General features: G+C 41.6%; 1 protein-coding gene across 1 annotated transcript in view; it reads left to right on the forward strand.

The window, feature by feature from the left end:
* CYLD (CYLD lysine 63 deubiquitinase) overlaps positions 1-7,657 on the forward strand; it is an 85,161-nt gene extending 77,504 nt beyond the window's left edge. The window contains exons 15-17 of the mRNA XM_007947011.1: positions 2,009-2,127; positions 2,589-2,805; positions 7,473-7,657. Of these exons, the coding sequence (XP_007945202.1) occupies positions 2,009-2,127; positions 2,589-2,805; positions 7,473-7,657 (521 nt within the window). The remainder of the gene's footprint in view (positions 1-2,008; positions 2,128-2,588; positions 2,806-7,472) is intronic.
* Positions 7,658-12,759: the final 5,102 nt, after the last annotated feature.

The raw sequence follows: 12,759 nt of genomic DNA on the forward strand, positions 1-12,759 counted from the left end.
TGTGTTTTCTAGGTGTGGGATCATATTGTCAGAAAATAGGGATAGTTTTATTTCTTCCTTACCAATTTGGATGCCTTTGGTTTCCCTTTGTGCCTTATTGTCCTGGCTAGGCCTTCCAATACAATGTCGAATAGAAATGGTGATAGAGAGCATCCTTTCTGGTTCTTGTTCACAAGGGGAATGGTTTCAGTCTCTCTCCATTGAGAATAATGTAGATGTTGGTTTTGCATAGATGCCCTTTATTATGTTCCATGTGCATTGGAAAAGAATATATATTGTGCTGTTGTTGGGTGAAGTGCTCTGTAGATGTCTACAAGGTCAAGTTGAATTGTACTGTTTATTTCTTCTGCATCTTTGCTGAGTTCCTTTCCAGTTGTTCTATCTTTGATTGAAAGTGGTGTATTAAAGTCTCGTACTATGACTGTGGAGTCATCTATTTGCCTTTTCAGTCTGTTAATGTCTGATTTATGTATTGTGGGGCTCTTTCATTGGGTCTATAGATGTTTATTAGGCTTGTATCTTCTTGCTCAGTTGATCCTTTAATCATTATATAATGTCCTTCCTTGTCTCATATGGTGGTTTTTGTCTTAAAGTCAAGTGTATCAGAAATTAATATTGCCATTCCTGCTCTTTTTTGGTTGCCATTTGCTTGATATATCTTTTTCCAACCTTTGATTTTTAGTCTATTTTTATCTTTGTTTCTAAGGTGTGTCTCTTATAGACAGCATATTTATGGGTTATGTTTTCTTATTCAGTCTGCAACTCTCTGTCTCTTGAGTGCAGCATTTAATCCATTGACATTCAATGTAATTATTGACAAGTATGAATTGGTTGCTGTCATTTTGTTATGTGTTTTTTCATGGTGTTCCTTGTTTCTTTGTTCCATATAATTTTCTGTGCTGAGCTCGTTATGGTTATGAATTATGTCATCATTTCCTTTGTTGCTATTTAGTATTTGCTAGATATTTGTGCTTGTCCTCTTTTTTTATTGTGATGTGAAGGTTTATCATTTTTCTTTGAGGTTACTCTGTGATTTATCATTTTCTCCCTGAGTTTAGGACAGTCCATTCTATCTTTCAACTGTCTTGACTTCCTCACCATTTGGAAGTTCTGTAACTACACTATTTTTTCTCTCTTTTTGGTTTGTAGTTGTCCTCATTTGCCAATTGATGTCTCTGGTTCCCTGTTTACAATCTTGTAAGCTTATTTTACTTTGGATGCCTCCATAGCTGTGTTGGTTTCTGGGTCATGTCATCTTGTGTATTAATGGTCGGTTTCTGTTTGCTATTATTGGTTCTCTGTTCAAAGGACTCTCTTTAGCATCTCTTGTAAGGCTGGTCTGGTTTTAACAAATTCCCTTAGTTTCTGCTTATCTGAAATCTCCTAATGTCACCATCATATTTGAGGGACAGTTTTTCTGGGTATGTAATTCTTGGTTGGAAATTATTCTCTTTCCGGGTTTTATATATACCATCCCATTGCCTTCTTGCTTGCATGGTTTCTGCTGAGAAATCAGAGCTTATTCTTATTGGTTGGCCTTTGTAGGTAACTTTTCATTTTCCTCATGCTGCTTTGTGTGTGTGTGTGTGTGTGTGTGTTTTTGGTTTTGATGAGTTTGATGATGATATGTCTTGGTGATTTTCTTTTGGGGTCTATCCTGTTTGAGATTCATTGGACTTCCTGAATGGATATATTCTCATCTTTCATCATATCAGGAAAGTTCTCCTCCAACAAATCCTGGACAAGTTGACATGCTTTACTTTTATAATTAGGGAGGAAAAGCCCTAGATTATGTTATTTAACAAATTTTGTACAGAGAAAATACCTTTCCAGATATCCTGAATTCAAGGATATCTAACTGAACATTAGTAGGGACAGAGGAGAATGGACTGCTTGGATCCATGAACATGATCCTTTTAAAAATATAACTTCTTTTTCTGAATTTTTTAAACAAAAGAATGCATTTTTTAAAGGTATCTTAACAGCCCTCACACTCCCATTGTTTCAGCTCCCAGGCAGTGCCGGATATGTGGAGGACTTGCCATGTATGAATGTAGGGAGTGCTATGATGATCCTGACATCTCAGCTGGAAAAATCAAACAGTTTTGTAAAACCTGCAACACCCAAGTAAGTTTGCCTTCACTTAATGAATGCTCTCTTGCCAAACAATAAATTATTTATAATTGGAAACAGACTTCAGCCTTTGAAAAGATTTTAAAATCTGATTAACTTTTAAAACGTCATATAAGATTTATCATCTATCATTGGGAGCTCTGGTAGTGTAGTGCCTAAGGCATTTGACTGCTAACCAGAAGGCTGGCAGTTCAAACCCACCAGCCACTCCTTGGAAGGAAGGTTGGACAATCTACTTCCATAGTGTTACTGCCTTGGAAACCCAAGAAGGGGTCACTATGAGTCGGGTCCAACTCGACGGCACATAACAACAACAACAACATTTATGCTCTGTCTTGACTTTTTGTTTGTTCAACTTCTGTGGGATATTTGGATGCATTAAGAGCAAGTAGATGTATTGACTTATAACATGGTGTGTAGCTCATTCATGACGTTCTCTTCATGTTCCATTTTAGGTCCATCTTCATCCCAAGAGGTTGAATCATAAGTATAACCCTGTGTCCCTTCCCAAGGATTTACCTGACTGGGACTGGAGGCACGGCTGCATACCCTACCAGAAGATGGAACTGTTTGCTGTGCTCTGCATAGAAACAAGCCACTATGTCGCTTTTGTGAAATATGGCAAAGATGACTCAGCCTGGCTCTTCTTTGACAGCATGGCTGATCGGGATGGTATTTTAAAACTCTTTCTTCTGCTTTGCGGTAGTGTTTTAGTTTGTAGTGGAGAGCCCATGGTGGGATAGCCTCTTCTGTGTGGGAACATATCTTTTGACAAAATCCTTTCAGGGCTTCTTGGTGAGACAGTCTTCAATCTCAACATGCATTAACAACCCTGTTACCTAAACTAAGGAGTCTGTGGGTGATGCAGGAGTTTTGGTGGTGCAGTGGTTAAAGCACTCAGCTGTAGAAGAAGGATGTGGAAGTCTGCTTCTGTAAAGATTTGCAGCCTTGGAAAACCTATGGAGCAGTTCTACTCTGCCCTATAAGGTCTCTATGAGTCAGAATTGACTTGATGGTAGTGGGTTTTTGGGGTCTGGGTGATGCAAACAGTTAATGCACTTAGCTGCTAACCTAAAGCTTGGAGGTTTGAGTCCATCTAGAGGCATCTCAGAAAAAAAGGCCTGGTAATCTACCTCTGAAAAATCAGCCGTTGAAAACCCTATGGGACAGTCAGAGCAAGCCAGAAACTGTGAAACAGACCATCATTGCTCATATGCAAGTTGATGTTGAAGCTGAAGAAAATTACAAGTAATGAGAACCAAGGTATGACCTGGAGTATATCCCACTTGAATTTAGATACCATCTGAAGATGCATTGGACACTAATGACTGAAGACCAGACAAGTTTTAGGATGACATCAAAAACATCATACCTGAAGAAAGCAAAAGGTCATTAAAAATACAGGAAAAAAATAAAAGACCAAAATAGAGATTAGAAGAGACTGAAACGTGCTCTTGAATGTAGAGTGGCTAAAGCGAATGGACGAACTGATGACATAAGATAGCTGAGCAGAAGATTTAAAAGGTGGCTCAAGAAGACAAAGTATTATAATGAAATGTGCAGAGATCTGGAGTTAGAAAGCCAAAAAGAAAGAACACACTCAGTATTTCTCAAGCTGAAAGACCTGAAGAAGGAATTCAAGCCTCAAGTTACAGTATTGAAGGATTCCATGGGTAGTACGTTGAATGATGCAGGAAACATCAAAAGAAGACGGAAGGAATACACAGAGCACTGTACCAAAAATAATTGGTCAGTGTTCAACCATTTTAGGAGGTGGCATATGATCAAGAATTGATAGTATTGAAGACGTTGATGAAAAACAAGGCTCCAGGAACTGATGAAATACCAATTGAAATGTTCCAACAAATGAGTTTGACAGTGGAAATACTCACTTTTCTGTGCCAAGAAATTTGGAATACAGCTACCTGGGCAACAGATGGGAAGATATCTATATTTGTGTCCATTCCAAAGAAAGGTGATCCATTAGAATGCAAAAATTATCGAACAATATCATTCATATCACATGCAAATAAAATTTTGCTGAAGATAATTAAAAAATGGTTGTAGCAGAACATTGACAGGGAACTGTCAGAAATTCAAGCCAGATTCAGAAGAGGATGTTGAGCGAAGAATATCATTGCTGATGTCAGATGCATGTTGTCTGAAAACAGAGAATACCAGAAAGTTGTTTACTTATGTTTTATTAACTGTGCCTAGGCATTTGATTGCATGAATTACAACAAATATGGATAACATTGCAAAGAAATGGAAATTCCAGGACATTTAATTGTGCTCATGTCCAGAGACATTGATTTGAACATAACAAAGGGTTATTGCTTGGTTTAAAATCAGGAAACATGTATGTAAGAATTGTATCCTTTCACCATACTTATTCAATCTGTATGATTGAAATCTATGTGTATGAAGGAGAATATGGCATCAGGATTGGAGGAAGACTTACTAACAACCTGAGATACACAGGTGATTCAACCTTGCTTGCTGAAAGTGAAGAAAACTTGAAGTACTTCCTGATCAACATCAGCCTTCAGTATGGATTACACCACACATAAAGTAAACTAAAATCCTCACAGCTGAACCAATATCATGATAGCAGGAGAAAAGATGAAAATTGTCAAGAATTTCATTTTTCTTAGATCCACAATCAATACCCATGGAAGCAGCATTTAAGAAATCAAATGATGTTTATTGCATTGGACAAATCTACTGAAAAAGACCTCGAAAGTGTTCAAAAGCAAAACTGTCACTTTGATGACTATTGCCATTTGCCTCATATGCATGCAATATCTGGAAAATAAATCTGGAAGACTGGAGAATTGATTCCTTTGAATTATGGTGTTGGCAAAGAATATTGAATGTACCATTGTAAAAGTGGTGTGGGGGTGGCATCTGACCTCCTCTAACTTCACAAGGGGAGAAGAGGATCAAGATCAGTATCATTAGCTCGAGGCTGATTGCTGTGAGGTGACATCCCACCACCCTCCAACCTTTTTACCAATTCTGACACCAATCGTCCCTCCCATCACTCTCTCCATTTCTCTGCTGGGTTTGATAATCTATTGCAGTGGCCACACACAACTCACAGACAGTACTTGTAATTATGGGGTTTATTGCAGAAGTACTAGGTTGTGATTCAGGATCAGGAATGCTCAGGATACAGCTCTTCAGTCCAGACAGCCTCCCCTCCCCTGTGCCTGATGCAGCTCTATATATCTGGCCCTTGGCCCCTTGGCCTGACCTCTGCCCTCTCTGACAAGTGTGGCAAAGTTCTTCAGGCTCTGCCAATAAATCTGTAGAGACCCCACCGCTCTACCTATAAACCTCAGCCCCCAAATACTCAGCTTTCTGAGTATCTGTGTGTCAGCGAGCCTAGTTCCATGGATAAATGCCCAGAGGTACCCCACTCTGCCAGGAAGCCTCCTGCCCGGAGGCACCCAGATTTCTCATTCCGGGAGCCTCTGTCTCGTGCTGGTCTCTGGTTCTGCTGCCTCTGCAGCTGCCATTTCTCTGCTGCTACTTCTCATTGTCTCTCACCATCTCTGGTGTCACAGCTCTGTCTCCTGGATCATGGAGGTTCACAAGGATCTCATGTCCAAAGGACACACTCTACTCCTGGCTCCTCTTTCTTGATGATAGTGAAATCCCCCCTTTGTGCCTCGAGAATGGCTCATTTTAAGCCTAGCAGAATGGCAAAACTGATCAGTCCTCACATTTGTTGTTGTTGTTGTTATGTGCTGTCGAGTCGGACCCGACTCATAGCGACCCCTTCTTGGGTTTCCAAGGCAGTATCACTACGGAAGTAGATTGCCCCATCTTCCTTCCGGGGAGTGGCTGGTGGGTTTGAACCGCCAGCCTTCTGGTTAGCAGTCAAGTGCCTTAGCCACTATGCTACCAAAGCTTAGGGTTCCTTATTTGCATGGTCCCACTCCCACAATGGTGCCATACACCTTATTTACATTATTAGCAAGCCATCCGATCCCCTTGGTGGGCCACAAGCACCTACGTTTGCATGTTTCTACCCAGTCATCTGGTGGAAATCACAGAGACCATGGCCAGAAGAGCCATTCCAAGCAGCTTCCTGCACCACAGCCAAGAACTGCCAGAGAAATGAACAAGTATGTCCTGGAAGAAGTACGGCCAGAAGGCTCTTTAGAAGTGAGAATGGCGAGACTTTTCATCCCAGGTACATTGGACATGTGAACAGGAGGGACCGTCCCTGGAGAAGGATATCATGCTTGATGAAGTAGAGGGTCAGCGAGAAAGAGGAAGACCCTCAACAAGATGGACGGACACAGTGGCTGCAGCAGTGGGCTTAAATATAGCAATGATAATAAGGACATAATATACTCCTTATAACCATTATAATATGGGATCCTTATAATCATTATAAGAATTGTATTATATCCTCATAATATAAGACACAGGACCAGGTGATGTTTCATTTTGTTGAACAAAGGGTCATTATGAGTCGGAACCAACTCAACGGCACCTAACAACAACGACAGCAACAATAGTGAGATCACATAGCTGGTGCTTAACTCAGCCTTTCCGACCTCAGTGCTTCTGTTTTTCATACTCAACTATTAGGAGAGCAAAACTGGAAGGGCTTTTCTGGAATCCCCAAAACCACATTCTGTGGTATCTTCATTCATAGTCTCGTGATGTGTAAATCAAACCTTGTTAAAACTGAGCAAATACATTTTTAAACTGTAGGTAAGCAGAATAGTGTTCATTTTACTAGATCTGGTCTGAATCGGACAGTTCCACGGTGACTTGCACTGGCTGCGTGTATCTGGGATACGGTGTGGAAGTGTGAAGAACTGAGTGTTGTTGGGTGTGTATGTGTCTATACACCGTACTCCCTACCTGATTGCTGAAAAAAGCCTGGAAGGTTGGTTTGGGTTTTTTTTCAGGGTATATGTCCTTCTACCAAGTTTATTCACTGTCAAGAGTTAGGGGCATTAACTTCTAGAAAGTAGAACTAAAACAAGGATTTTCTGATCCTGAAAATTAGCCTTTACAAAAATAAAAATGAAAAATCCAACTCACTGCCATCGAGGTGATTCCGACTCATAGCAACCTCTATTGGGTTTCCAAGGCTGTAAATCTTTACGGACACTGACTGCCTAATCTTTCTTCCGTGGAGCGGCTGGTGAGTTCAAACCATCAACTTTTGGTTAGCAGCCAAATGCTTTAACCACTCCACCGGCAGAGGTCCTATACTAAATCATAGGCTTGTAAGATCACTTTGGTGGGTCAGGGCAGCAAATAGGGGTTTAGAACCTCACAGAGCTAAAGAGATATCTTTCTTATCTTTGTAGGTGGTCAGAATGGCTTCAACATTCCGCAGGTCACCCCGTGCCCGGAAGTCGGAGAGTACTTGAAAATGTCTCTAGAAGAGCTGCATTCCTTAGACGCCCGGCGGATCCAAGGATGTGCACGAAGACTTCTTTGTGATGCGTACATGTGCATGTACCAGAGTCCAACAATGAGTTTGTACAAATAAATGGGATCACCAGACAGGTGAAGAAATGGAATACAGTATTTCAGTGTTGCGTTTTACTCAAGCTGGCAGTTCTGTTCTGCGTCCATTGCCGGCGATGGACGTCTTTGTGGTGAGAACCCTTCTGCAAAGGACTCCTGTGTTTCAAACCAATTGCTTTTGTGTTACTGAAGTATTTAATAAGAAGCATTTTGCACTCTAGAAAGTATGTTTGTGTTGGTTTTTTAAGAAGTCTAAATGAAGTTATTAATACCTGAAGCTTTAAGTTAAGAGCATTGATCATACGATATTTTTGGAAGCATAAAATTTTAATTGTGACAGTTTAAAACCTCTTTTCATCCATCAAGAATGTAAATAAATGTGTCTTCTTTATGGACCAAGGATGTGAAATCATTTTCCTTTGTCGCTCATAGTGGCCTTGCGGGAGAAGTACTCGGTTTCCTAAGAGTCTATTTTCAATCCAGTTTTTAAAGTTGTACTGAGTTAGACTTGTTCACTTTTCCCTGATAGTACTGCTTCCTGCATGTCTGCACTCTGCTGAGTTTCTGCAATAGTGGTCAGAAAAAGATTTCAGATCCCTTCCTGGTGTTGTTTTCTATTTGTTCTGGTTTTGAGATAAATGAGTGATTCTGTTACAAGACGTCCTGTTGTTGCTGTAATTGTCCCGGAGGATTCGGCTCCTCAGCCACTGAAGCTCAGTAGTAACTGTCAGCCAGAAGGATTTGAAAGGTCTCCAACTATTCTGTGGGGCCAGACACAATAAAGCTTATAAAAGGCTGGGGGTGATAAGTATGAAACTATATCCCTGCTCAGATAGATGCTGCAAAGGACAATTTGGCATATAAAATTACTCCTTAAAATGTCCCTTAAGAGATGTATTAGGTATCTAAACCTCTACTGTTTTAAAAAAGGCTGTCCAGACTTAAGTTTGATCAGTCAGCCTGTACCTTTACTCAGTTAAGTTCAGTTTCACTTGCAACAATGACAGTTACGAATCATATCTTATTGAAATGTTACCAGCAGCTTCATCCTCCATCTGATTAAATAAATAGAAAATCGACGTTTTCTTAGCTACTATTGCTAGTGTGTGTATAGACCACAAGTGGATGTTGTAGACTAGAACCCTAGATTATAAATGTCAATGCTGTGGAATTGTATTCTCTGAGTGTTGTTTTGTGGTATTGTTGTCTTTCTAGAATGACTTCCTAACCATGTGGAAAGACGGAAAAGTTATCATGTGCACCTAGCATATGACTTTATAAAATAATTAATGTCAAAAAAATAATAATAGAATTTTTACAAACCCTGCAATTACTATCTTTTAAAGGCACTTTTACCCTTTGGTTTTCATTCCATTTTGCCGATCTTTATTAGCTTTGTAAAGCATAAGAAGGTACAAAAATTCTTTCATGTAATTTTTCATTTTTCAAAATGGAAAGTACATACATTTTGCATGAAGTGTTGTACAGCAAAGTCCATAGGTTGTGCTGGTGAGTGGTTACTAGATCCTGGGCCTGAGGGGGAGGAGCCCTGGGCTGTGGGCAGGCCCTGCTCTGTCAACCGTGGGAGAAATGATGGCCTGGGAGGCAAGATGTCCAAGGTCTCTTCTAGCTCTAACCATACAGAGTCCAACCATCATTTAATAAATATGTCTTGAATGAATACAAGGATGGATGAACTTATCAGTATGATTTTAAAAGTTCATCCCGAGGCGTGATTGGAAATCTACATAGAGGTAAAAATGGATTTAAGATTTAGAAAACAGAAGAGACTACAGTTCCTTTTCTGTAAACATTTGAACAAAATAAAAGCCGAGGGAGGTCTGTCCTTCCAGCCTTTCCATGGCAGATTAAAGAAGAAAGGTTTAGATGTGTGGTAGTTTTGTACGCTCTGCGAAAGTGCTTTCACGTGGGAGGGTCCTCAGCCATCAGGTATTCTAACATTTCCTTGGAGGGAGCTTTGCAGCCTTTTATCATCACTTAGGGGAGGGAACACTCAGTGAAGGGGTGCCGGGGGCCATGTCCGGAGGTCCCAGTGGAGGGGGGGTCTTCCCTTGCTGCTGAGCACCAGAAAGCCAGGCTGCAAGGCGTCTGCCCCCTCTCTGGTCTGGCTCCCTCCTTGTTCCTTGTCGCATATCCTTGCCCCAGAGGAGTCTGGTTTGTCAGTGGGGCATGATTGGAACTGGGCTTCGTGACGAGGGTGGCTGAAGTTCCTGTCTGTTTATTATTTTAACTTTAAATTTAAAATATAAGTATTTTCCCATTTGCTTTTTAAGTGTTTTGGTTACCTTTCTTTCCCCCTCTTACCATATCTACAATCCAGATGACAGTATACTAGAAAAAATTAGACCATGGCTCGTGATTCACTGCTGCAAATAGAAAGTACAATAGCTCATTTTCCACACCTTCAAATAAATATGTGTGTGTGTGTGTTTATATGTATGAGGAGAGTGAGGCCGAGAGAGAGACAAGAGCAACCACCATGTAGTATAAAGACCATATTGTCCAGTCCCGCACTGTCAGGTTTAGAAAGGAGTGTGACTATCCACAAAACAGTGTTTTCTAAGAGTAGGAAGACATTGAAAGTCAGAGGAAACAGTAACAAAAATCAGTATAATATAGTTGTTACAGTTGCTAAGAACCATTTCCTTTGGCTTTTTATAATTTATATTTGCCAAATGTCATAGGTGAGTATGGTCAGGTCTTTCCTTACCCCTTGGATTCATTTTTCAGTTTTTTTTTTTTTTCCAGATAATTCAGAAACAAGGGGAAGGCATAGTAATCAATCTGATAAAATTTGTATTGTCACTTAAATTCCTGGCTGCATGAACATGGCATCTTCGTGAATTCCCAAATCCTTACCTTCCTGGGCTGGCCCTCACAGTCCAGCTGGATGAGTGTGCATCTGCTTGGATGATCGGAGATGGACATGTGAGTGGAGTGTTAGCCTTGGTTGAGCGACTGGCCTCCAACCAGTGTTTTTTGACCTAGGATTCTATCAGAAGGAACATGACATGGTCTTGGCCCTCAAACAGCTTACCATCTAATTTTAACAACAGAATAGCTGTAATTTCATATTGTGTTCTGGTAGCATAGTGCCTTGCACTTGACTGCTAACCAGAAAGCTGGCAGTTCAAACCCACCAGCCAAACCAGGTTCAAACCCTCCTCAGAAGGAATTGGACAATCTACTTCCATAGTGATACCGCCTCAGAAACCCAAGGAGGGGTCGCTATGAGTCGGATCCAACTCGATCGCACATAACAACAACAACAATGATTGCTTAGCTTAAGTGTGTATAGGTGACAGGTCTGGGGGAAGGCTGTAGGAAGCAGGGAGGTGTAGCAGAGAAAGCCTTGGTGGCCTGGCTTCTAGACCTTTCTCTGTGGCTTGCTCTGTAGCCTCAGACAAACATTTTAACTTTTGAGGCCTAATTTTCCTCCTTTGTGTAGTGAGAGAGTTGGGCTATTGAATTTTTAGGGGAAAAAAAAAGTACCAATTTGTGGGTTCCAGGGCATGCCTCCTAGATCTGACTCTCCTTGAATGGGATCCAGGAAATTGGTTCAGTAGAAAGCGCCACATTTTGCTATCCAGCCAGCTAACAGGGTCAAACACCCTGACCTTGAAAATCTCAAAGATCTTCTCATGCTGTGATTGCAGATCATACAGCGTCATTGTATCAATTACTCCACCTAGGTGGGGGCAACTGGACATTGATCATAGTGCCCATCCGATTACAAATGAATTTATCTAAGAAATGGTGGCAGTATCTGTCCCCGAACCTGCTCTTTCCTGCAGGTTTTTGCCATCTTTGGAAAACAAATAATTCTTCAGAGGCTATTTGATTTACTGGCATATTTTTCCCTCCATTTCATTTCTTTGGGGGAATTTGAGCCTCTAGGAACCAAAGAAATAGGAATGTAAAATTGTCATGGAAAGCTGAAGAGAAAATTACATTATTTCTTTCTGTCTGTATTTAATGATGGAAACGTTCATATGGAGAGATTCTTCTCTCGGTATAACAGGTCCTCTTGTCATAAAGCAAAGGGCCTGTTAAATAACTGCTAACCAGAAGGCTGGCGGTTCAAACCACCAGCCCCTCCTCAGAAGGAAGATTGGGCAATCTACTTCCATAGAGGTACCACCTCGGAAACCCAAGGAGGGGTCGCTGTGAGTTGGAATCGACTCAACAGCGCTGAGTGTTTTTTTTAGGGATTGGTGATGGTAACATCCACAGTTCTCAGTCAATGAAAACAATATGGAAATTCCCAAAGGCAAGTGGCAGGTAGTGGTGGAGAAAGAGATGTGAGAGTGTGGCATGGGGGGAGGAAGAGAAGGGCCGAGGTGCTGCGTGTGGCCACCGGAAGGCAGGTTTCTGTGGCACTTGTCAGAGACCGGCTTAGAGCCAGAGGCTTCCTGCAGGGGGTCGGCTTTGGCCTTGTGTGTTCTCCCTTCAGATGTTTTTTTTACAGGAAGAGAGAACAAGACTGACGGACTCTTGATCTTATTCTAAGCCTTTCAAGGGGTTCTCTTGAGTCAGAGGGCAGTGGTAAAATGTGAACCAGCCACAGTGGCCAGGATAGTGACCACCGTTGGGGGTCGGGTGTGCTCCTCTCCCTGATCATGGTAGTGACGCTTGTGGCCAGGGCACACGGGAAGCCCCATCTGACACCGGCCCCCTTTCCTGGCAGCGCTGACGCGTGTGTGTCCCCACATTTGAGAGTCTCCATTTTGTCCTGGAGCTTGAACAAGGCCGGGGGCAGGCAGTGGGGACAGGGGTGCCCTTGCACACAGCACAGCTGCAGCAGTGATTGTCCTGCAGTTGAAACCCCGTCCACTTTGATTGCGTAGCAGGACTAGGCTGGACACTCACCTGACCTTGGTTCTATTTTATAAAATGGCCCAGGACTGTGGGATTTTGCCTCCGGAACGTCCTAGTGTCATGTCATAAACACTCAGTTTTTTAAATTCCATCTGAAGCTTCCTGGAAGCGGAGGCTGTCGGTAGCTGGCATAAAGGAGCACGTTGGACGCTTTTCCCATTTCTGGTATTGTTCAGCATTTCCTTATTTTTTTGCCTGAAGAACGTTCTATATTGGTGAAAACTT

The sequence above is a fragment of the Orycteropus afer genome, unplaced genomic scaffold, assembly GCF_000298275.1.
Source record: "Orycteropus afer afer isolate SDZICR_OR568_19922 unplaced genomic scaffold, OryAfe1.0 scaffold00009, whole genome shotgun sequence".
Classification (NCBI taxonomy): Eukaryota; Metazoa; Chordata; class Mammalia; order Tubulidentata; family Orycteropodidae; genus Orycteropus; species Orycteropus afer.